At 62.9% G+C, this 23,637-nt stretch overlaps 2 protein-coding genes across 5 annotated transcripts in view; one reads left to right on the forward strand and one right to left on the reverse strand.

The window, feature by feature from the left end:
- FADS2 (fatty acid desaturase 2) overlaps window positions 1-4,693 on the forward strand; it is a 32,114-nt gene extending 27,421 nt beyond the window's left edge. For both annotated transcript variants that reach the window (XM_026487771.4, XM_026487773.4), the window contains exons 8-12: window positions 1,218-1,315; window positions 1,518-1,614; window positions 1,892-1,971; window positions 2,433-2,558; window positions 2,964-4,693. In XM_026487771.4, coding sequence (XP_026343556.1) covers window positions 1,218-1,315; window positions 1,518-1,614; window positions 1,892-1,971; window positions 2,433-2,558; window positions 2,964-3,015 — 453 coding nt within the window. In that variant the 3' untranslated portion in view covers window positions 3,016-4,693. The remainder of the gene's footprint in view (window positions 1-1,217; window positions 1,316-1,517; window positions 1,615-1,891; window positions 1,972-2,432; window positions 2,559-2,963) is intronic.
- A 4,615-nt stretch (window positions 4,694-9,308) lies between these two features.
- FADS3 (fatty acid desaturase 3) lies at window positions 9,309-23,109 on the reverse strand. 3 transcript variants are annotated; one of them, XM_044379922.3, is made up of 12 exons: window positions 22,728-23,109; window positions 14,723-14,833; window positions 14,022-14,219; window positions 13,579-13,680; window positions 13,321-13,404; window positions 13,009-13,069; window positions 12,386-12,462; window positions 11,859-11,956; window positions 11,362-11,458; window positions 11,199-11,278; window positions 10,892-11,017; window positions 9,309-9,652 (listed from the first exon to the last, which is right to left on the reverse strand). In XM_044379922.3, exons 1-12 carry the CDS (start codon window positions 22,932-22,934, stop codon window positions 9,601-9,603), a joined length of 1,293 nt encoding a protein of 430 aa, XP_044235857.1. In that variant the 5' UTR covers window positions 22,935-23,109; the 3' UTR covers window positions 9,309-9,600. The 3 variants fall into 3 exon arrangements, with proteins under 3 accessions (XP_044235857.1, XP_026343589.1, XP_026343587.1); XM_026487804.4 differs by having other exon boundaries at window positions 13,321-13,443; window positions 14,106-14,219; window positions 22,728-23,108; XM_026487802.4 differs by having other exon boundaries at window positions 13,321-13,443; window positions 22,728-23,108.
- Window positions 23,110-23,637: the final 528 nt, after the last annotated feature.

The following is a 23,637-nucleotide window of genomic DNA, read 5'->3' on the forward strand; positions in this document are numbered from 1 at the left end:
TTTTATCCTGTATCCCCTAGTGGGGAAGGAGGCGAGTGGGGGCTTTGGGGATGGCAGTGTCATGATCCATGTTAGGAAGATCTCCATGGCGACAAAGTGCGAAGGGACCGGATTAGAGTCATTCGGAGCTTATCCTTGCACGCTACGCTCACTGTTGCAATGCGTGGTCAACCCATGCACAACTTCGGCGGGGGGGGGGGGGGCTCACTCCCGATCCTGCACCTGGGGGCACGGAGGCCTGGCTGAGTACATCATCTACAGCCACCCAGAGCCCTCGGGTGAGCTGGGACTCACAGGGGCAGCCCGACCCAGAGCCTGTGTGCCGATCACTACCCTGCTGGGGCTCTGGGAAGGAAAAGTGATGGGGGGAGAGGAAGCAGTGCAAAGGCCCTGAGGCGGGAATCAGCTGGGACAGGGTAGCCAAATAGAGAGTGGTTCCTGGCCCCCCGCGCCCCGCGGGAAAGGCAGGTTCTGCGTGGGGTAAGCAGGTGGCTCTGCCTGCCGTGGTACCCGAGGGAGAGTGGGAGACCAACGGGAGGCCCCTGCTCTGGCCCGGTGGAGGCACGCGGACTCGGGTCGCAGAGAGGTGGTGGGGAGAGAGGGACCCCCTCCACAGAGCGTGGGCCTGCGGGGCTGCAGTGGAGGGTGGAGCGGCCGGGGCAGCCGAGGGGAGCCCTTGTCCAGGTGAGGGAAGATCCGCAAGCTCAGGCTCGCGTGGCCACCCCAGTGAGGGCCAGGAAGGGAGAGGGGACGGGAGGGGGGCCAGCATGTCAGAGGGGGCTGGGGGGCCCCTAGGGAGAGGATGGACGGGGTCGCTGGCCTTTGTCCTTCGAGGAAGGAGATCCCAGGTACTGAGGGGTAAGAAGGACATGCCCAGAGAAGGGCAGTTGTCGGGGGGTCTGTGCACCTTCAGAATCCCTGGGACCCTGAGAAGGCTGCTCCTGGCTGTCAGCTGGTCCCTGCCCTGTTTCTCCGAAGCAAAGCACCCAGCCCCCTCCTGCTGCTCACTCAGCATTTGCCTGGAAACAAAGACCTGGCCAGCCCTGTGCAGGCAAACATCGTGTCCTCCGTGGGCCTGGCGCCCAACTTCCTCGAGGCCCGTTGGGGGTTCTTGGACACCTTTGCCTAGCGGGGCGCGGGGGGCTGCGTGCGTATCTGTGGTCAGGGCGTGGTGCTGGGGCGGCAGCTGTCGGTATCTAGGCTCGCTCTCTCTGCAGGACTTGGCCTGGGCCCTGAGCTACTATACCCGGTTCTTCGTCACCTACGCCCCGTTCTATGGCGTCCTGGGGGCCGTCATTTTCCTCAACTTCATCAGGTACCCGAGCTTGGCCCTGACAGGGCTTTGACTCAAGGGCCCGTGCAGAAGGGCTCCGAGCTCCCCACTTCCTGCCCAGGGCCTCACGCCCTACGCCTGCCCAGGCGGTCTGGGGCTGGGGGAGAGGGTCTGTTCCCACCGTGGCCGGGCCCCGTGGCAACTCCCACAGCTCCCGAGCTGAGCTGTGCTCTCTCTCCTCCAGGTTCCTGGAAAGCCACTGGTTTGTGTGGGTCACACAGATGAACCACATCGTCATGGAGATAGACCACGAGCCCTTCCGCGACTGGTTCAGCAGCCAGGTGAGGGCAGCCAGAGCTGGTCACTGGGGCCCCGTGGAGCCCGCGGGTCCATTTCCCCGGCCTCCAGCACTTGGCTGCTTAGTGGGCCCATGGCTGTACTGGGCTTCCCTGGGGCTGCCTGTGGCCTTCCGCTGGGAGAGACTGGCGGGGCGTCTGGGTGGGCCGAGGTCTCTAGGCGGGGCGGGATGATCGGGAGGGGTGGGCCTCACGGGAAGGAGACCAAACCACCCCTTCATTCTGCCTTCTCCTCCTGGCCTCTCCCCCGGCCCCCTCGCAGCTGGCGGCCACCTGCAACGTGGAGCAGTCCTTCTTCAACGACTGGTTCAGTGGGCACCTCAACTTCCAGATCGAGCACCAGTGAGCGCGGGCGCGGGCGGGCGGGCCGGCTGGGAAGGTGGGTGGCACCAGGGGAGGGAGGAGGTCACCAGCCCCATCTGGGCATGGGCGGCATATGGGGGCTGCCTCCCTCTCCACCCTGGCCAGGCCTCCAGAGCATGGCTCTGCAGCCAGCCCACTGAGGTCAGGGCGAGGGGCTCACACGGCCCTAGTGACAGCCACTCCTCACGGTGTGGCCCAAGCTTTGTAAGGACAGAGAGCTGGAACCAACGGTCTCCCTTGATCCTGTAAGCCTAGCAGGGCGGGGTGATCGATCCCTTTATTGACAGGGAAACTGAGGCCCAGCTCTCCCCATGTGCCAGCCTCCTGGGGGTGGGGGGCGCACAGGGAGAGCTGTGGACCAGGTCTCTCCAGCCCTGACTGCCGTCTGTGCGGGCTGCGAGCGGAGGCCGGGCGATCCTCACCGTCCGCGCTCTCCCCAGCCTCTTCCCCACCATGCCACGGCACAACTTCCACAAGGTGGCGCCGCTCGTGAAGTCTCTGTGCGCCAAGCACGGCATCCAGTACCAGGAGAAGCCGCTGCTGCAGGCCCTGCAGGACATCATCAGGTAGGGGGAGGGGAGTCCGAGCTTGAGGTCCCTGGGGCCCAGGGAAGAGGCTGAGAGGCGCGTAGCTGGGACTGCCCACGTTGGAGACTGACAGCCATCAGAGGGGGCGAGCCCTGCTGGCACAAGTGTCCCCACCAGGCCACCTCCCTTACTAGGAATGACCTGGCTTCGCTCTGGGCTGGATGGGGACCCTCCCTTTGTCCTTCCTCCGGCGGGGGGGGGAAGGTTCCCTGGGGAGCCCTGAGCAGGCAACCCTGCGGCCCCGCTGAGAGCTGGGAAGCAAAACACCCCCAGCACAGCTTCCGCAGCACCCCTTTCCCTGGGGCTCCCCAGCTGCGCCCCCCCCCCCACTCCTGGGCCCCGCCTCCCGACTCCTGGGCCCTGACGGACCCCTCCTCTTCCCAGGTCCCTGAGGAAGTCCGGGAAGCTGTGGCTGGACGCCTACCTCCACAAATGAAGCAGCAGCCCTGGGGGCGCCCACGGGGAAGGGGGAGCAGGTGGGAGTGCTGGCCACAGGGAAGGGTGGGCTTTTGTTCTGAGGGGTGTCTGCGAGGCTGGGGTACATGCTGGCTTGGGGATCCCATTTTTTGGTCTTTCTCCTGTTTTCCTCTCCAATTTCTCTTTGCTTCTCTCTCCCACACCCTCCCTCATGGGGCTGCCCCCCTCTATCTGGTGGCCCCTCCCCTTCTCCCACCTCCCACCCCCAGGAGCGCAGAGAGGTGCTCTGTCCCGGCCCCCAACTTCTGCCCCTAAACTTCTGCCAGATCAGAGGTCCACAAATACTGCCCACAACACCACCCTCTTGCTGCCTGGCCTCTAGGCCTCACACCTCCTTGTCTCCCTCAGACCCAGTTGGTCCCCACAGCTCCCTGGCCCGCAGGCCTGGCCGCCCCCCACCCCCAGCCCCGGCCCTGGTGTTAGGGAGTGTGGTTCACCGGGCTCCCTCTCGGCCCACACTGGGGCCAGAGCTGGGGGCCCCCCTGCTGGCACCACTTGTCTTCAGATGTCCGGGGTCCTGGCCCTGATCCCGGCTCCCTTTGCCCGCAGCGTAGCCAGCTCAGACTCAGGGCCCAGGCAAGTGTCCTCGCCCCACGGGAGCCCTCTGACCCAGGGCTTGTGCAGGCTCCACTGCCTCGGACCTGGGGGCCGAGGGGCCATCCTGAAGGTGGGCTTAGCCGAGGCCATGGCCAGGCTGGCGGATCAGCGGGCAAGTCGGCTCAGCCCTGCCCCCACATCCCCTTCAGATGTTTGTCGGGGCTGGGAGACCTAAGATTCTGGAGCTATCGGACCCTTCTCCAAAGTGCTCCGTTACCTGCCAGGCAGTGCCAACCAGTCTCTAGCTGCTTGGCCGAGTGGCCTTGGGCCCTTCAGGCTGCAGGAGGACGCCTCACACAGCCCCTCCCTGTGCTGGGGCTGCTGGTGTGGACGTGCTCCCACTGCCTTCTGCTCTCTCCTGTCCTCTGGTTTTTTAACCTTTTGTTATAGATACATTCTGACGGGGGGGCGGGGGGCAACAACAGGGCTGGGCCTTGTCACAACCTTTACCACCTGCCTCTGCGGGTCCTGCCGTGGGCTGAGGCCGGCTCACTCACAGAGGCCACAGTGACCCCGACTGTGGGGGCTGCTGGGGCCGCTGCTGTCGAGAGGGCAGTGGGGGCCCAGGGGGAGGCAGTCCCAGAGGAGGTGACCCTGAGGATCTGGGGGTTTGGGAGGGAGATCTGATGAGGGCCAAGTGAAAACTGCCACAAGGAGTTTGGGGCTGGAGGCCAGGCAGCCGAGGGGATGGGGAGTGAGTGGGAGGGAGGGACCCAGGGCTGCTGCGTTTGAAATCTAACCCACTAACCAGTATTTAGCTTCGGGGGAGGGGAGCAGAAACAAGCTCAGAGTGGAGGCCTTTGGGGGAGGGCTGTAGTCCCCAGCTTTGGCCAGTGGGGATGGGGGGGATACATCCAGCGTGACAGACCTGCGGGTTGCCACGGCAACGTGGGCCCCCAAGGCCCTCCCACTGAGAACACAGGCCCCAGGAGCTGTCCTTTGCTGGAGACAGAATGGATCCATAGGGAAATGATGTTAATTTTTACCATGTCACTTCCCCATCCCTACATTTTTTGGAAATAAAAGTAATTTTATTCTCACTTCTTGCACGTTAACGCTGGGCGGGCTGTCGGGATGGAGGAAGGGGCTTTGCAGCCAGGGCACCAGGGGGGAGACCCATGCTGGTAGAGGCAGGCTTTTTGCTGTCCCCTCCCCCACTGCGGTCACCCTACTCTCAACCCCTGCTGCCTCTGCTCAGGAGAGAACTTCTCTCCCTTTCCCTGAAGTGCGTTCACACAAACCCAACTCCAAACATGCCGAAGGAGGCATTCTGGAAGGTCTCTGGAGGGCAGCAAGGAGGAGCTGGCACAGGCCACCTTCCTGACCTCCCCATTCCCCGTCTCTGTCCCCAGTTCCTCCTGGGACCAGCTGTCTGCTCACAACCTCACCAGTCGACTGGCTTCTGCCAGACTCCCATCCCCCCCCATTTTCTAGTCAGTGCACAGAGCACTGGGGGCAAAGAGAATCTCGGAAGGGGCTTTGGAAAGTCCTAGAGACCTACGCTTCCATCTTGTGGCCCCTGTGTCCTGCTCAGGGGCTCATTTGGTCCCCATACCCTGGGGAGACGCCCATGCCATCTTGGCCCAGGGCCACCAGTTCACAGGTGGCGGCACAGACACAGTCCTGGGTCTGTCCTACAGCCAAGCCTGGAAAAAGTTCAAAGGGCTGTGCCAGGAGCACTGGTACCGTTTGCCCTCCACTGTGCCAGCAGCCCACATGCTGCTCTGCTCCCTGCCTCCGGGCTGGCTCAGCCGGCAGGTCAAGCTAGATGTGCTGGGGAAGGGCCAAGAGGCTCGGCCTAGCCAGCACCTCAGGGGTCCCCCACCTGGCCTTGCATCTCCTCCCAGCAGGGCTGGGGAGGGCCGGAGTCGACCCTCGTGCCCTTCTTGCTTTCCCTGTGACCCCGGTATTGCGGGCAGGGGTGGCTTTCCCAGGCGGGGTTTGGATGGTTCCCCAGTGGGTGCAGGGACTCTGCAATAGGACCCAGGATTGCAGAAGGAGCCCTGAGCCAGGCGGCCGAGACCCACTGAGTGGCCTTGTGTGAGTCCGCTGCCCTGGCTCTGAGCCAGTCCCACCATTTATATAGCGAAGGCACTGAGCTCCGGTGATTGTCACTCTCCACACCTGTGAGCCCCTGGCCTGGCCCTACTGGAGTAGGCCCACTAGAGGCCTTCGAGGCTGAAAGGCCATGAGGAACTCACCTTCCATCCTTCTCACCTGGGCCTGTGTTCCGCCTCCTACCCGGGCTGGGTGTGGCAGCCCGTCCCCCAGGATTGGACAGTAAGGCCCCGCCACCCTACCATCTGTGAGCCTAGGGTCCTTCTCCATGTGCCAGGCAGGCTCCCGGGGACGGGGAGAGTGGCGGGGAGGACCGACGGGCTAGCTGGACGCTGGGGCTCTGAAGGCACCAGCTATCCTGGCTCTGCTGCGGTGCTTGGATCTTCGCTGTGGCTCTTTCCCACCACACTGTCCTTGCGCTCAAGTATTACCCTGGCGGCGAGGAGCTGGGGACACCCATACCTGCTCTCTGCTTCATTGTTTCTCCTGTCCCCACCCCCGCACCCCAGCTGAAAGTTATGAGGCCCTGACATGTGAGGTCCTGAGTCATCACAAGACACGAAGCTTCCAGTCACGGGGGAGGCTGGGTCCAGAAGGGAAAGGACTGGCCAGAGGCCATGCACGGGCAGCAGCTGGATCCCTGTGCCTCACCCAGCACTCTGCCCCGCCATCTCCTTTGCTCCCTCAAGGGAAGGGTTGTTTCCCAGAACAAGATGTCCCCCCACACCAGCATGTCAAATGTCAGACCACTCCCAGGAGGCCCAGCAGCTGGTCAGAAGGGGCGGAGACGGTGGAAGGAATCCTTGGGGAGCTGAGAGCCTGCTCAGTTTGGTGGGTGGCCTGGGCAGGTGCAGGGTGCCAGGCCTGGAGGGGGGCTTGGCACAGCTCCCTGGGCTGTGTGTGGGCCTGGCGCTGCAGAGGTGGTCAGTGCCCTGGCAAGTTCCTTTGGCGTCCCGTGGGACACTCAGAAAAACTCTTGGTCCTTCGGGGGGAGAGAGGAGGCCTTTGGTGACAAGGGGCAGGGTGGAGGTGGCAGCCCTGGGCCCCAGCTGTCTTTGGGGTCACCAAAAACTGTTCAGGAGACTGTGCCTTGGGCCAAACAGGACTCCTCGGCTGTCCTAGCTGCACCGTCCCTGGAGAGGTGTCCCCCTCTGGACAGGATGCAGCTTCTCAAAGAGCCCCTGGTCTGACACCTGACATGGAATGATACGCCGTGGATCCCAGGGAGTGCCTACAACCACTTCTGAAGAAACTGAGGCCTGAGAGGAAGGCATGGCCCGGGTCCGGAACTCCGGGGCCCTCTTGGCTGCGTTTGACATTTCGAATCAGACCGGCCCAAGCATACACAACCAGCGGCCACCTAGCACGCTAGCATTTGAAGACCACGTCTCCACTGCCCTCTGCCATCATAAATACGTTTCTTTGGATTTTGAAGGCATTTAGTTGTTTCTTCCAAATCACTTGGTTCAAGAGCAAGTATCCAGGAGAATTAGGGGCAGGTCCCAAGAGCTCGGAAATGGCCAGGCATAAGAAGCAGCCAGGCGCTCCCGGACCTGAGGGGGGCGGGGGGAAAGACCCATGAAAGATCTGTGACCTGTCCTGTCACATAGGAGTTGGTTCACAACCTGGACCAGCCACTCCCAACACTACAGGCAGGTCTGGTTCTTGTGAATCTCCTTTCCCACCATCTGCCCGGGTGCCCACGGGAGACTCCGTAAATGCTGGTAGACTGGGAACAAATCAGCATGTCCTGCTGCTTTCCCTCCGCACCCAAGACTGTGTGCAGACCATAAAGCAGAGAGATATGGGGTTTCTTGGAGGCTCTGCCAAGGCCCTTCTTTCCTTCCTTCCTTCCTTTTACAAACCTGGCCCACACTCCCTAGGTTTTTGTTCCGGGACTCTGAAGAGACCTGATAGAGAAGGGGAGCTCAGCTCAGGAGAGGGGTGATGACCTGCCCGCATGGGGGACAGAGTGGGACAAGGGCAAAGATGACCCGCCAGTGAAGGATTCAGGCAATAAAGAGAGACCGAGGTCGGGTGGGGGGCTACTTGAGGCCAGGTGGCTTCTCCGTGTCCTCTGAGCAAGTCATTAGGCAACCACCAATTTGCAGAAGGAGAGCGCACTCCCAGAGGCCACCACCAGGGGCATCACGGAGCGTGGCCTGCCCCACAACGGTGCAGATACTCTGGATGCCCCTAGGTGGCGCCGCAGGCTCAGCATTCCCGCCGGCGGGGACGTGCTGCCCTCCAAGTACAGAATGCTAACATTTCCCATAAGTGCACGTGCATCAGAGCGACTGCAGGAAATGCAGTGACTGCACATGAGATAGAGCGACTGCCATCCCAGGGCCCACGTGGCACCCAGAGTCAGCAGGATTTCCAAAGGTGGCCACAGGAAAGGGGTCTCGCAGCAGAGGAACGGCCGTGCAGGGACCCTGAGTGTGGGATCTGCTCCAGATGGAAGGAGTTTGCTTTCAAGGCAGGAAGTACCTTTCAGGGAGCAAATGGGGTCAGAGACAGCCACGGGCTTGTCCCAGGTCCCAGCAGGTGCGGCCCCGGGGTGTTGGACCGTGTGCATGAATTTCTTTTAAATTTCTGAGCCCTGTTGCCAAGCCCTACGCAAAGAACCTTCCACACAACATCCACCTTTTACCTTCCAGCACCCTAGGAGGTCATACTACCACTCAGAGAGGTTGAGTAACTTCCCACAAGGTCATACAGCCACCAGTCCCGGCAGAGGCATGACCTCCCCCCTGCTTTACCTGACCAGAGAAGGGAGGGTGGGAGCCGCATGGATCAGGGTGGGGCCGGGGGTCCTGGGAAAGGACTGAGTAAGACCTCCAGCATGTGTGCCCCTTCCACCTCCTGAAGAGAACCCAGCCCGGGGCAATGGCAGCCCTGACAAAGGGAGGGGCAATCCTGCGGCTGATGGCAAGACTCCCGCTCCCCCTCCAGAAAGGCCCTCAGGGAAATCCTAGCTCTGCATTTGGTTTCTGTAAGCTGCTGACACCATGCAGACACCTGGTCCCCCAGGGCAGCCATGCGAGAAAGCCGATGCCCCCTCCTGTGGGCCACCGAGCACACTCAAGCTGCACCCCTACCAGCCTGAGGCCAGGTGCAGGACCGGTGAGGTGGCCCTAGGAGGCCCCTCATTATAGAGGCTGTGGGATGAGGCCCCCCCACCACGGAGGCTGCGGGAAGAGGCCAGTGCACGTCCGGGCCACACTGACTTCCTTTTTCTGCACTCAGGGGACACCTCGTACATGGCCTTCTGCCCTGAGCCCTGGTCTGCTGGACCAGCCCCTGTCCCGCTGTGCAGAGGAGTCAAGTGAGGGGAGCCCAGGGTGACTGCCCAAGGTTTGCGGCAACTGGATAAAGAACAGGAAGGGAGGGTCCAGGCCCACAGAGAGATCTGAGACGGGTGCAGCGGCCAGCTCCCCGACCCAGGGCCGAGGGGACCTCTGAAAGCCACCATTCACCACCCCCGTCCCCACCTTCATCTCCCAGCACCCCGATGGCCCCAGGGCCTGAATTCTCTCAGGAAGTCTGGGGCAGACTCCAGCCCCAAGATTCTTGCAGATTCAATACTCTACTCCATCATGTATCTGGGTTTGTTTTTATATAAAAATAAGAGTTTTCCCTAAATTCTTGCTCTGGGAAAACATGCCATGCTGTGTGGCTTTATGCACCATCCCCCTAGCCCTGGTCCTGTTTGGCCAAGAGCCATGGCCTCAGGGCCACCAAGCAGACAGGTGAGGGGGCCGAGGTGAAGACAGCAGATCCAGAAGGGTAGGCAGGGCCCCCTCGGCCAGGTGGGGAGGGGGGAGAGGGGGAGGTGTCAGGCCGGCCTGGGCCAGCTTGGTGTCAGCCAGGGCCCTGGATGCTGCCCTCACTGGTGGAGGTAGGCTTCCAGCCAGACGTCACCAGACTTCTTCAGGGACCTAGAGGGCAGAGATGCGGTGAGTGTGTTGACTGCAAGATACTATCTCCCTGCCCCCAAGCCAGTGAGGGTACGTGTACTTGTACGTGCACTTGTCCCCATTCCTCTGGGGCAGGCAGCTCCAGTGGGGGGTGGGGGAGCGCAAGGGTAACAGGAGAGGAAGCTACTCTCTCCTTAACTGGAGTAGAATCTAGACCTTGCCTGGGGGCAGACGGAACACAAAGGCCCAGTCCAGACCGCAGTCTGCATGGCCTGTCCGTCTTTCACCCAGCTCTCTCTTTTGTCTCCTGCTGGGCGATGCCACCCTGGGACCCCTATGTAAGCCATGGAGCCTGCCCCCCAAGAGCCTGACGACAGGCAGAGGAGCCCAGAAGGATCCACAACTCGCAAGGAAAATTCAGTGCCAAGGGTTCTAATGGGGCCGTGCCGAGTGGCAGGGGCTCAGAGCCCGGGGCCGGGAAGGAAGGGCCTCCAAGTGAAGGGAACGGCATGTGGCAAAGCACAGAGGTAGGGCTACGGAATCTGACCGCGGTTTCCCACTGCCAAGGCGCCATCCCTCGCCTGGACAGCTGCAGGAACCTCCACTCTACTTCGACTCGAGCCCCGTCGGTGCATTCCCAGTCAGGGTGTCTTTCCAGAATCCCAGTCCTGCACGTCCCTCCTCCACTCACGTCGGCACACTCTTGCCTCAGGGCCTTTGCACTGCTGTTCCCTTGCCCCAGACGTTCTCCACCCTCACACCTGTCCCCATCGCCAGCCCTCTCCCCTCTTGCCCGTCTCTGCTCACATGGCGCCTTCTGAATACCACCTACCCTGCCCCCCTATTAAAATCCGAGTCCTGCCTGGCACTCCCATCCCCTCGCCCGCTCCCATTCTTAGGTTTTGTGGGTTTTGTTTTGCCAAAGCGTATCTTCTCTTCCCACATTTTCTGCACTTATTTGAACCGCTTTCTGTCTCCCCTACTAGGCTGTCAGCTCCAGGAAGGCAGGGCCCTCAGCCTGCTCTGCTCACAGATACTGACGCACTGAGAGCCCTCAGGACAGAGTCTGGACCCACAACAGGTGCTCCCTAAAGCCGGCGCTGTGAGAGAGCCCTGGGAAGGGAGGGAGGGCACAGACTGAGGACAGAAAGGCTGATCAGAAAGGCCTCGCACGCCAGCTCTTGGAGAGGGACCCGTTTGGGCTCAGAGAGCTGCCCGGGAAGGGGCCCCAGGAGAGCCACTGCGCGCGGGGGCCCTTACCCAACTATGTCCACCAGGGCGGTGAGGAAGGGCTTCACCTCGTAGCTGAGGCCGTGCTTGGCACACAGCGCCTGCACCAGCGGGGCCACCTTGCGGTAGTTGTGCCTCGGCATCGTGGGGAAGAGGCTGGCAGGGACAGGGGGACAGCGGGTGCTGGCACCGGAGGCGAGGGCGGGCCGGAGGGAGCCCTCACCCGGCCATCACCTCCCAGGCCTCCCCGGGGATAAGCCTAGCCTCATGTCAGCCCTGGGACTCAGGACTCACTCCCCGCCCCCCCCCCCGGGGGTCCTGCAGGGCCCACACTCACTGGTGCTCAATCTGGAAGTTGAGGTGCCCGCTGAACCAGTCAATGAAGAGCGAGGGCTCCACGTTGCAGGTCGCTGCCAGCTGCCAGGAACGGGTGGGGCACCGGTGAGACGGGTGGGCATGCGGCCCCCATTCCCCCTAGCAGCCGCAGCCCTGCAGCCCACCTGAGAGCTGGCCCAGTCCCGGTGCTTCTCGTGGCCGATCTCCTTGGGGATGTGGTTCATCTGTGTGATCCACACGAACCAGTGGCTCTCCAGGACCCTGTGAGGGGAGGCTCAGGCACTGCCCGTGTCCAGCTCCCCCCTTGGATCGGACCTGGGCCTAGGCTTCCTCCTCTGCACCATGGACTGCGGTAACCCCTCCCCCCACTGGTGTTTAAGGAGGCTGAGCAAAGCAGGGCCCACAACCCGGCGGAGCCCGGAGCAGCCCTGCTCATGAGGGTGACATCCACGGGGCTGCCTGTAAGCCAGGCGACGGCCCCAGACCCGCCGCCCCTGGGATCCTGCCGCTCATGTTCCTCAGCCCCCCAGGGAGGCAGCCCTGCCGTCCCCACACTGCAGACGGGGACGTGGAGGCTCTGAGCGTGCATGGCTGGGGCCAGGGGCCCCCGCTGCCTGCGTGTGGCCTGTCCAATCCCCTGCCAGTCGGAAGCTGGCCCTACCTGACAGCAACAAAGAGGAGCAGAGCCCCGGGGAGGCCGTAGAAGGGGCTGTAGCACAAGAGGAAGCGCGAGTAGAAGCTGGCGGCCCACAGCAGGTCCTGCGGAGGAGGGGACAGGAGCCCCGAGGCCCCGAGGCCGCCGGGACAGGAGCCGGCATCATCCACCTCTCCTGCGGGCTGTGCCTCGGAGCCCCAGCCGGGGCCCTGCCCCTCTCCGGGCCTGTTTCTCAGCAAGGTAAAGGGACAGGGTCCTTGCCTTCCCAGCCTCATGGGGCTGACTCTGGAGAGGAAGGTGCCATGGGGGGATCCCTCCCTGGGAGACAGCCCAGAGGCTCCCCACCCCCAGGGAGGACGCCCCGACTGGGAGAGACCCCCGGCATGCCCGTGCACACTTGCACACGCACACACGTGTATCACAGCGTCACTTGCACACCTGTTTGCATCCGTGGGTAGGGCTGCCCCGTCGTGCCCCACCTCCCGTCGCCACAGCTGGCTTCCCGGGGAGACCCGCGCCGAGCCCCCACTCACCGTCCACTGCATGCACACCAGCATGTAGGCCAGATTCTCCACTTCGAAGTTCACCAGGGTGAGCAGCGGTGGGCCGACTGCAAGGGGGCGCGAGGGGGCTCAGGGGGAGTAGGGCTGGGGTGCCAAGCAGGAGAGGCCGAGGGAGTTAGGGAGCGAGGTGCCATTATCCCGGGAATACCTGTGGGACCTCAGGCTGGTCCCCTCCGGCCGGGTGACCCCGCCATCACCCACAAGGCCTAGTCCACGGTCTTCCCTTGGCATCCGAGCCTCTGTGGGCCCGGGGCCAGCTTCCCACGTCCCCACCCTTAAATCCTCACTCTGGCCACCCCAACGACTGCCCCAGTGCTCGAGGGCTCCGAACCCCTCTGATGTGAATGCAGGAAGGAATTCCAAAAACTCCGGGCAGGGCCAGGGCCGTGGCTGCCTCTGGCGAGGGGAGAGTCAGCCCCGGCTGCGGGCTGGGGTGACCGGGGCCCGGGGAGGCCTGCAGGTGCTGTACTGAGGGAGTTTTAACAAGTGGGCCCCTCTCCCGGGAGGTGGCGGAAGTTGTCCAGGGGCGGCAGGCACCGTCCCGGGCCCCGCGGTGGCCCCCGCTCCGGGAGGACGGACGGACGGACACTCACTCAGGAAGAAGTACAGGTGCTGGTGGTTGTAGGGTAGGTAGCGACGCTTCTTCTTGCCATACTGTGGGGACAGCGGGGCTGGGGAGAGCGGCCCGCCAGGCCCGCCTCCTCCCAGGTGGGGTCAGGGGGCTGATGGCGGCCAAGGCAACCCCAGGTTCCAGCCATTGGGTTCATCACCCCGGCAGGCTGGCAAGCGGGGAAGGGGTGCCCCTCGGGCAGGGGCTCAGCCTGGAGTCAGAGCGGGGGGCCACCCTCCCCCACCCCCACTGAGCGGCAGGCCCAGCCGAGAGAGTCCATGTGCTCCCCACACACCTCAATGGACGACTCCCCCAGGAGGAAGACGGGCGCCACGGTCACATCTGGGTCTTTGTGGAAGATGTTGGGCTTGGCATGGTGCTGGAAATGACGGAAGTTCCACCAGTGGGCCGAGAAGCCCTGCAGGGGATGAGAGGGGCTCTCAGGGCTGGGGCCAGGCCCGGTCCACCACCCCATGCCCGCACACTTGCGCAGACCCGGCGAGACACCCCCAGCTCAGCCCCTGCCTCCCCACCACCCATCCCACCCCCTCACCTTCAGCTGCCCCATCACAAACTGCTGGGCCACGTGGTTCCACTGGGACTTCCTGAAGACCGAGGTATGGCCCAGGTCATGCTGCAGACACCAGGACTGAGCCTAGGGACAGAAGCAGGGTCAGGAGCCGGTGGGAGGGAACTGGGGGGGCTCCCAGCTCCCAGGGCACCCCCACAGCTAATGCTGTGTTTTAAGACCCTGTGGGCCACCTTCCTCTTTTTAACAGATGAGGACAACCGAGTTTCGGGAGGCCTGGGGCTTGCAAGCCTGTCAAGGAGCTCGTTTAAAATGCAGCTTGACCTCCAGATACACGCATTGTGGGGCCTCTGCGGCTCATTCATTCATTCATTCATTCACTCAGCAAATACATCCAGAGTGTCCTCGTGGGCCAGGCCCCGTGCTACTGGACAGTTTCGGTGGCAGCAGAGCAGTGCTGGAGTCACCTGGGAGGTGGCCAGGACAAGGGCGGCAAGGGCGCTGGGCACCCAGCCCGGGCCGAAGAGGTAGATGACAAGCCAAGCGAGCACCTCCATGGCCAGGATGTGGCCCAGCAGGAGAGCGAAGAAGGCAGGCTTGGCCTCAAACAGCTCCATGTCCTCAGCCGCCTGGCGCAGGGCTCGGAAGTCCTCGACCAGCTGGGCCTGCCGCGGTGGAAGGGCTGGTCGGCTACAGAAGCGAGGGCCCGGTGGTCCCCGGGAGCCCTGTCCCAGTGCCAGGCCCCGGGGGTGCAGCCGGAGGGACAGAGGGGTGAGAGCACCGTCCTGGGGTCTGAGCTGGGGAGCCGGCTGGTGGCAAAGGCTCGCCCCACAAAAGGTGTGGGGCGCATGAGAAGCCAAGAAAGCCAGGGCGGGGAAAACCCTTAGAGCCCAGTGCGTCCAAACCCTCAGTGTAGATGGGGATCCTGGGCCCAGAGCAGGAAACACAGCAAATGCGGGCCCAGCCAGCCTTGGGGCCCCCAGCTCCTGCAGGCGTCCCTCCAGCTCCACCTTCAGCTACCTGCCCAGGAAGGGATGGCAAACCCAGCCTTGGCCCCGGGGAGGGGCCCCTGGGGAGAATGTGGATGGAGTTGCTGCTGGCGATCGCCCCCACCCCTTCCACACACCCCCCCACTGGGGGCTTGGCCTCCACCAGGGCCCCCACTCACGTCCTGGGGTCCATCGTGGCTGGGCTCCTCGGGGGCCAGCTCTCCGATCAGCAGGGGCTGCAGGAACTTGCGCACGAAATTGAGGTCCTGGTGGAAGGCGCGGAAGGCATCCTGGGGAGAGCCGACAGTCAGGAGGACAGACAGATGGCAGATGGAGACAAGGCGAGAGGACCGCTGATGGAAGGGAGGGGCACTGATGGATGGAGAATCAGCTGGTTGTTCAGCAGTCACATCAACAGGGCCAAACAGGTCCGCCCTGCCCACTGGCCCGGCCCGGTGCCCCCCAGGCCCTGGGAGCCCTGTTGGAAGCGCAGCACCTGCTGGGCCCCAGCTGCTTGCCCCAGCGCAGGGGGCCCTTCTCCAAGAATCAGGCAATGGCCACACAGACTGAGTTCTTAGGTTTGCAAGGAAGATACTCAAACAGTAAAGCTCATTTGATTTTTAAAGCAGAAGTGGAAAATATCACTTAAAAAAAAAAAAGCAAATGAAATAAATACTGCACGTTCCCGTGATTCTCTGTAACAGCTGGGGGTGGGGGTGAGGGTGGGGGTGCAATGCAACGGGGGGTTGGAGGGCCAGACCGACAAAGCAACAAAGCGCCAGGGACCGGGACCAGTGAGGAAGGCGGCCCCGGGCAGATCTGAAAGGTTAGCCAAACTGCAACGGTACAACGGGGTTCCTTAGTCTCGCGGAGTGAGTCCTGCGGCGACGGGCTTGCTCCCAGCTCTTCACCGGATCTTTATCCCTGAGCTTTCAGAGGCTCTCTCTGAAGGAACCAGCCCTCGCCACCCAGCTGCCTGCAGGACAGGAAGGAGCAGTGACTGGGGGGAGCCGTGCTGTCCCCGTGGGCCTGGGGAAGGGGCCTGCTGGCGGCCAAAGGAAACAGCTTTGAAGAAGGCTGAGAACGGGGCCTCCTATTGTTCTCTTGCTCGCAAGCCTTCCCCTTTCTGGGGGACGTCCAAACGGACAGCTGGGCCCCTGTACTTGCTACTGTACATCCCACGTGGTCCTGTGGGGAGGAGGCACTTCGGGCCCCTCCAGCCCCCCCTTAGAGGCCACACCTGTGGGACCCACCCAAGGGGTCCCTTTTCCTGTTGTCTGCTCTCTTGCTGGCCTGGGACAGCCGAGAGACTGGGAGAGAAGGGGGGGGCTGGGAAGGTGCAGCTTCTGGAATACCCTAGGCGCTGGGGAAGGTGACTTGGGGCCCGTCCCTGAGCTTCTAAGAGGGGACAGGGCTGTGTAGTGCAGATCTCCGCCTCTCCAGGAGGAGACTTGGGAGAGAGGATGTGGAGGGAGGCCGGCCCCACAGGAAGCTGCCTGGCCCGGGCCTCCTGGGGAACTGGGAGGGAAGACAGCTCTGGGGTTCGGCTGACCCCACTCACTGTGACCTTGAGCGAAGTCTGTCCTCCTGCTGGGACCAGGCAGAAGAGGGCAAGACACCAGCGCCTTTCTCGCTCTGGACTGGGAGCACTAACCTTTCTGTTCTCTTACTTTACGCTGTTAACCATTGTTAAGTATATAGTTAAGTGGCCTCAAGTGCGTTCACACAGCCGGGCGACCATAGCCACCGTCCGCCCCGCAAATTTTCACCTCTGCCCCCATCAAACACTGACTGCCCCCAGCCCCCAGCAGCCACCACTCTGCCATCTCTATGAATTCGACTACTCTAGGCACCTCTGATAAGAGGAATCGAACATATTCGTCTTTCTGTGACAAACCTGTCACCCAGCATCACGTCCTCAAGCTTCATCGTGTAGCAGGTGGCAGAATTTCCTTCCTTTCGAAGGCTGACGAGCACTGACTGACTCCCTCTTACTTCCTCTGAAAGTCCCCTGGCAGCACATGGCTCCGGCCCCAGGATTTCTTCCCTGCTCTTCCAGCCCTTCTTCTCCCCCTCCCCCCATGCTCTGTGTGTCCCGGGGTCACCCTGGCGCCCAGCAGACCCCCAGACGCTCCGGGGCCACACTCTGGAGCAGGCCCGCCTCCTGGACTCTCCCTGGGCCCTGACTCACCCAGGCCAGGCCTGGGGATGCCCTGAGGGAGAGGGCCACCCGAGGGACTTCCAGCCACGTCTATCCACTGGCGTGACAAGGGGAGGTGTGAGCCCCCGAAGGGCCGGTGAGAAAATCCCACAGCTCACAGACAAGGCTCCGGCTGAAAGCTCCGGGCACGCTGTGGCAGGTCCTGGGAAAGCAGGGGGACACCACTGAGCCGTTCTTCCTTTTTTCTTTTTTTTAAGATTTATGTATTTGAGAGAAGGAGAGAGAGAAACAGACAGAGACAGAGCAAGCGTGAGCAAGCAGAGGAGAAAGAATCTGAAGCCGACTCCGCACTGAGCTGGGAGCCCGATGCAGGGCTCAATCCCACAACCATGAGATCATGACCTGAGCCGAAGCCAAGAGGCGGACGCCCAATGAACTGAGCCGCCCCGGCGCCCCCAGCCTGTTCTCATGCTCTCACTACCAATAAGGTGCGTCGCTGGCCTCAGACCAAAACCTGATGCCCCAGCAAACAGCTTCTGCTGGAACACTTGGCGGGGCCATGTGACCAGATCCCCTCTGGGCCCAGGGGCTGTGGGCAGAAGACTCAGAGAGGTTAAGCCACTTGCAAAGGTCACGCAGCTCCATCTGATGGAGATGGGATCAGAATCCAGTCTGACCGGAAAACCGTGCTTGGGGCCACGTGGCACTAGCCCCAGGGAGGCCACTCCTGGGCCAGAGAGGAGCCAGCGGGTCTCGTGGGCAGCAGGTGCAGGGCAGTGGGGTGGAGAGTGGCCCTCACCACGAAGCTGGCCACCATCCCACAAAGCCAAGGACCGGGCTGCTTGGAGGCTGGACTGCGGGGGACAGGAGGGTGGTCCTGGTGTTTCTTGAGCTGCACTGCCTGAGTTTCTGGGGACCCCACCCTCACCCACCCCTGGTGCACCCGGAAACGTCCTACGACCGTCCCCCACCTAACGCACCAAGGGTGGCCCTGCAGGTCTCTCCCGCGGTCCTGGAACAGAGCTGCGTGAGACCACTGGTGGCCCTCACAGAAGCTGCTGGTGGCAGTGACAGGCTCCGTCCACAGGGCTGTCACCAGAGCCTGGCACAGCAGGGGCTGGATAGCAGGTGTGAACACATGGACAAGAGCCAACTGTCCACAGCCCACAAGGCCGGGGTAAGAACCATTTTACTGGCACGGAGGCTCAGAGTGGTAGGGACACCTGCCCATGTCAGAGTTCGTCACATCAGAGCTGGGATTTGAACCCAAGTAGATCTGTGATGTCCATGGCCCTCCTAGCCCTGCCTTGGCCCCTGGAGGGGCTCCTGCCCTGCCCCACAGCCCCTCGTGAGCCCCAAGTAGCAGCCAGCTACCGGGCGGGCATGGGGGCCTCCGCGCCAGCCTGCTGGGGGGATGGCCTCTGAGCAGCCCGCCGTGGTGAGCCGAGCTGCAGAGCCCCAGACAAGATCTCACACCCTTCCACTTTGTATTTCCTCATCAGTGCTGCAGAAACCGCTGCTGCCCATCTCACGGGGCTGCAGGGAGGACGGAGTCAGCGCAAGGAAAAGTGCACTTCAAAGGGCCTGACGTCCAGCTCTGGCCGAGCCCCCCCGCTCCCCCCCCACTGGCCCTACGCGCCCTTCTCCTGAGTCCGCTGGGATTTAGCGGCCTCCAAGGGCGGACCTGCGGGTGTGGGGTAGGAGAGGGGAGTGTACCCTGCCAGTCAAGTCCCAGCCAGCCTGAAGCTGGGGAACAGGGACACAGTGGGGACAGGCGAGCATTCCTGTTCACTCCCCAAAGAATCAGGAATGTTCCAGATCAGGAAGGGAATGGAGCAGGGCTGCCGGGGGCTCAGGGGGTCTGGGTCTGTCCTTGCAGCCTCCTTAAGCCTCTGTTGAGGAGGCAGAAGTGGGTTGTAATGATGGGGGACGGGGGGGGGGGAAGCCTCAGGGGATACCCCAGGAACCCCTCCGTCCCTTCCTCTCCCAGGTGGGAAGATAAAGGAGGCCCTCATGTCCAGCACGCGTGCTCCTCCCATCCCCCACCCCCAGCACTCCTCCTCGGAGCCAGCGGGGAAGTACTATCAGGGTCCCCATTTTACAAACGAGGACACGAGGACACGGAGGCCAAAGGGCACACAGCTCTGAACACAGCACGTCCAACTCCCACCGTGCAGGCCCACCCAGCGCAGTGAGAGACCCTCCCAGAAAGCTGCTCCCGGTGCCCCTAGTGCCAGGCCCGCACCCGCCTGAGGGCTCCACCCAGCACCCTTGGCTTCACAAGCGTCAGGCACCCCAAAGGGGCCAGGCCCTCTGCCACCACCACTCTCTAGCTCCCTGGGCGTGGGAAACCACAACGCTTGCGTGCCCTCGGGGAGAAGAGCAGAGGGCTGCCAGGGCGCCCGGGCCACTAGCGTCCCTGCGTCTGCACTGTGTTCCTGCCCAGCACTCCCCCAGGGCAGGAGCTGGGCGCTGCAACTACCCTGGGCAGGAGCCTGAGTGGGTGGGGACCCTGCAGAAACCACCTACGGAGCCTAGGGAAGTCACACTCCATGGGGAGTGTCAGGCGGCAGGGCTTTCCAGGCAGCCAGCCTGGGGGGCGGGAGCAGTGGGGGGGGGGTTGGAGCGGGGTCCTGCGCGTTCCTGGCCAGCCCCCACCAAGGCCCCCGCCCGCCAGAGCCGCCATCTGCCCCACCTCCCCCAGCTCCGACCCAGGCACAGACCCCACCCTCCAAGCCCAAGGACCAAAGCCCTGCCCCTTGAGGGCCCCAAGAAGGTCCTTTCATGTCACCCACAGTCAGCCTGTCTCCTCACCTGCAAAATGGGCCAACTCTCATACCTGCCTTCAGTGGCTTGCTGTCCGAACACCCCTGGAAGCTAACTCCTAATACCGCCCCTCCCGGTGCCCCTGGGCCCCCAGCAGCTCCCTCCTTCTGCCCTGGCCATGCCTGCCCTTAGGAGCCCAGGTGAATGGCCACCTCTTCTGAGGGACCTTACCTGGGAGAAGGCAGGTCCCCCACCATCTCTTCCCTTAGCCTCCTGCCCTTCTGGAGGGCTCTGCCTTCCGCTCCACAGTAGGGATCCCCTTAAATGTATCTCAGATTGCCCTGGCTTCCCTGCTCTGCCCTCCAAGATCCCCTTAGAATAAAACCAAAGTCCTGCTTCCAGGGACACAGAAGCCCAGCGGGAACCAGCTCCTGTTACTTCTGGACCTCGCTGCCTGCCCTTCTCCCCACTGCTCTACTCCAGCCCTGCTGATATCCTTGCGGTTCCTTGAGTACCTTCCCACCTCTGAGCCTCTGCTCCAGCTCGACCCTCTGCTAAGGAACTTCGTCCTTGCGATGTTTTGCTCGGGGCTGTATCTTCAGAGATTAGAACAGAGTTTGGTGGATACGATATGCTCACTGAATATCTGCTGATGGGTTTCATGATTCAGTAAGTGAAGAATGAATGAATGGATGGAAAAAAAACAGGTACGTCACAGGACAGCAAGAGGACGGGCTACGGATTCACATCTCAGACCCCCGCCACTTAATTTCAAGTCACTTTCCCTTTTTGAGCCTCAGTTTTCCCATCTGTAAAGTGCGAAAATCACTAATAGTACCTGCCTCAGAGGGGTACCCTGAGGACTAAAACAGAGTATCCATAAATCAAGTGCAGAATTTGGAGTCCGGCACGTAGTAGGTACTCAATGCCCAGCCCCGGTATATTCCGACCGGCAGCAGCCAGGCCCCGACCCTCCCCGGCTGGCTCTGCTAGTCTCAGGCGCCTCTGACTCTTCGGCAAACCTGGCTCAGGGCCCAGAGCACTCTCCCCAGGGTACCCAGCTTTGTATCCCAGGATGGCCACAGGCTGACTTCATGGCACAGGAACTCTGGGAATTTCCCGGCAGGAAGGTTTCTGTTGCCTGGACATGAGAACAGCTGATGGGCGGCTGGGGCTAGAGAGAGGTGGCTGGGGGAACACAGCCCTAGCATGACAGCTGCCCCACCCCTACCTGTGCCCTCGGGCCTGGGATGGGGTGCCTGGGGCCCGGACTCCGCCACACATAGCACTGGGCTGGGTGCATCTGTCATCTGTGCTGTGGGCCCATCAGAGACAAACGTTAGGGTTCCCCATCCCCAGCCACTTCAGAACCCCTTTGGCCTGAATAGCCCAGGTATTGCTGGCAACTCCGGACCCATGTTTGGAGCCCTGAGGAAGCTAAGATGGCCCCAATGCCACTCCTTCCCATTAAAGCCATGGCTAGAACCGGACAAGGCCACCCAGCCCAGGGGCGGCTACGGCGTGGCTGGTCCACCGCCCTCTGTGCTTGGCAGGGCCCACTCACGCTCACCAGCCAGCCACACGCACCAAGCAGGAGAGACTACGTGGCAGCCCTGGGGCCACAAAGTTGAGAAGGCACGGTCCTGCCCGCAGCTGGCTCACTGTCTGGCCCAGCTCTCCCCACTTTACAGATGAAGAAACTGAGGCTCAGAGGAGTAACACCTGATTCAAGGTCACTCTGAGTCTCCAGCGGCAGAGCCAGGACCCAGCCCCAGGGAGCAGACTGCTTTTTAGCAATGAGAAAGAGACCTTATTGGCGATGAACCAACGCGAAACCTGTCAGACGGCGGTCTTGGGGTCGAGCGCTAATGGTATGATGGGGTTGCCATGTGGGAGGCCCCCAGCACCAGCCTGGGCACCAAGCTGGAACAAGTGATTGAGAAATGCCCTGCGTCATCCTTCCCCTCAGCTCCAAGGTTGGGGTGGCCTTGAGGGGTGGCCAGGGCCGTGGCACCTCACCCCCCCCATGCCCCAGCAGAAATGCACACATGCACGACCACGCACGCAAATGCGTACAGGGCTCACACGCGTACAGGCTTGTGCGTGGTCACACACTTGGCCCCCAGTCATCTTCAACTCCATGGCCACCACCTGGCCCACGGGCAAGGCTTTCTGTCAGGTTCTAGACTTTCAGGAGGCTTCTGACTCTAAACCCTCAGCTTCTTAGGGTGGAAGTGGGGAAGAGAGACCTTTTCCCTTAAAGAGTCCATGGAGATTGTCCAAGCCAGCAGCCCTGGTAAACAGGGACACTGAGCTCCTGGGACAGAACCCAATTTCTTCTGCTGCTTAAAGTTCTGCCAGTTAGGGATTCATCTCCTGACATCTTGAAGATTCCTGACACCCAGGCAGCCAACCTAGAATGTTAGACGGGCAAGGCAGAGCATCATGGCCTCAACACCTTGTCTCCGGCTGGGGGACTGCTGGACTCCAGGAAGGGGCCGATGAGAAAGGAGTCTCCTCACAACAGCCTGCTCGACCACTGGACTCCGGCCAGACAGTCCCAGTGGACCAGGCCACGTCCCTCCTTGGCAAGACATGTCTAGACATGGGCTGGGAAGGGGAAGTTGGGGTCCCCCAGGGCCAGCCTATTCCTGGGGTGACCATGCTTCCCGAGGAGGCCCACCCAGCCTGGCTGGCAAAGTTCTCCCACGTGCAGCTGCCAGCCCAGGAGAGGTGAGTCACTGCCCCTCAGAGCAGTTTACAGCGGCTCTTGGGAAAGCCACAGACCTCTGGGCCCTGCCCAAGCCTTGCTGCCCAGCCCCCAGGCTCTGGTGGCACATCCCTGCCAGTCTCCAGCGGGGGGGGGGGGGGCAGACCCCACCCTACCCCTGGCACTCAGCAAAAGGAACCTGGCCTGGGGGACCCAGAACTGAGAGGAGAAGCTCAGGGCACACGGAGGGCTCGTTGGCCAGGACACACCCACCTCTGAGAGCCCCTTACTCCTGCACAGACCCTCCCCTGCCCTGCCCAGGCCTGCCCCAAGGCCCTGAGGGGAGGTTCTCCATGCAGGGACGTGGCCTCCTTACTCCACATCAGGCCCTGGCTTGTCCATCCCAATCCTGGTCCCGGACCAGGAGATCAAAGGTCAGCGAAGAGTAGAAAGGATGCCAGACCCCGCAAGTAGAGAGGGTCCCAGTGCCCACGACCAGGCCCCGGCCAGCGCCAGGCTTCACCCGGCCAGCGGTGGGCTTCCTTACCGTGGCGTCCTCAGCGCCGTGGTGGCCAATGAGGCGGCTGCCCCCCGGGTGCCGCTGTGCCCAGCGGCTGATGTCGTAGACGCGACGCTCGATGACCAGCCACTTGTCGCCCGGCAGGTTGTGCTGGCGGATCTGCTCCCAGCGGAAGGTGGGCAGCGGCGCCCCCGGCTGCGCGTGCCCCCGCCCGGGCTCCCCGACGCCGCCCATGGCTGCGTGCGAAAGCCCTCGGCCCCTGGTACCTCTACGAGGTCCGACAGAGTCCCCGAGGGGAGCGAGTCGCGGCCCCAGGGGCGTCCTCCGCCGCCACCGGCTCCTCCGCGGCCCCGCCCTGCCGCTGCGGCCGCCGTACGAGCGTGCGCCTGCCCGGCTCCCAGCGCAGGGAACTTTTCCCTCCCTTATAACCGCGCTGACAGCGCCCGCCTCGCCTCCTCCCCTCGCCCGGCCCCGCCGGCCCGCCCCGCGCGCGCTCCAATCCCCGCGCGGCGCCTCGGCCTCCATTGGCTGCTCCGCGCTCCGGGCCGGCGAGGGCGGCTCCAGGCGGGCCCACCCCGCCCGCCCGGGCCGCGGCCACCACGCTCACCGCTGCCCCGGGCGCCGTCCTCTCCCGGCCCCTGGCTCCAGGCTCGCGGCTCGCCGCCCGGAGGGCCGGCGGGGCGGGGGGCACAGGGAAGGGACGGGACTTTACACCCTGGACCAGTGCTGCCGTGCCCTCGGGGGCCGGGTCTGCGCCGGCGGGGCTTGAAACCACGGTGTGCACACGGGGCTTCCAGCCACGCGTCCTGGAACGTTCAGTCCCGAGCGCATGGAGGTGGGAACGCTGCCTCGGGGTGACTGTAAACAGCTTTTAAACAATCGGCCCCCGGCGTCTGCGCAGCGAGGCCGCCGTCGGGGCTGAGCAACCGGCCGCGCC

Source organism: Ursus arctos, unplaced genomic scaffold (assembly GCF_023065955.2).
Source record: "Ursus arctos isolate Adak ecotype North America unplaced genomic scaffold, UrsArc2.0 scaffold_23, whole genome shotgun sequence".
In the NCBI taxonomy this organism is placed as follows: Eukaryota; Metazoa; Chordata; class Mammalia; order Carnivora; family Ursidae; genus Ursus; species Ursus arctos.

Coding starts and splice junctions, on each gene's coding strand:
- FADS3 (XM_026487802.4), bottom strand. CDS start 22,934: ATGGGCGGCGTCGGGGAGCCCGGGCGGGGGCACGCGCAGCCGGGGGCG. Junction 12,463..13,008: donor GCACCTGTACTTCTTCCTGA/GTGAGTGTCCGT, acceptor GCCCCCTTGCAG/TCGGCCCACCGCTGCTCACC. Junction 11,459..11,858: donor CTCCTCTTTGTTGCTGTCAG/GTAGGGCCAGCT, acceptor CTCCCCTCACAG/GGTCCTGGAGAGCCACTGGT.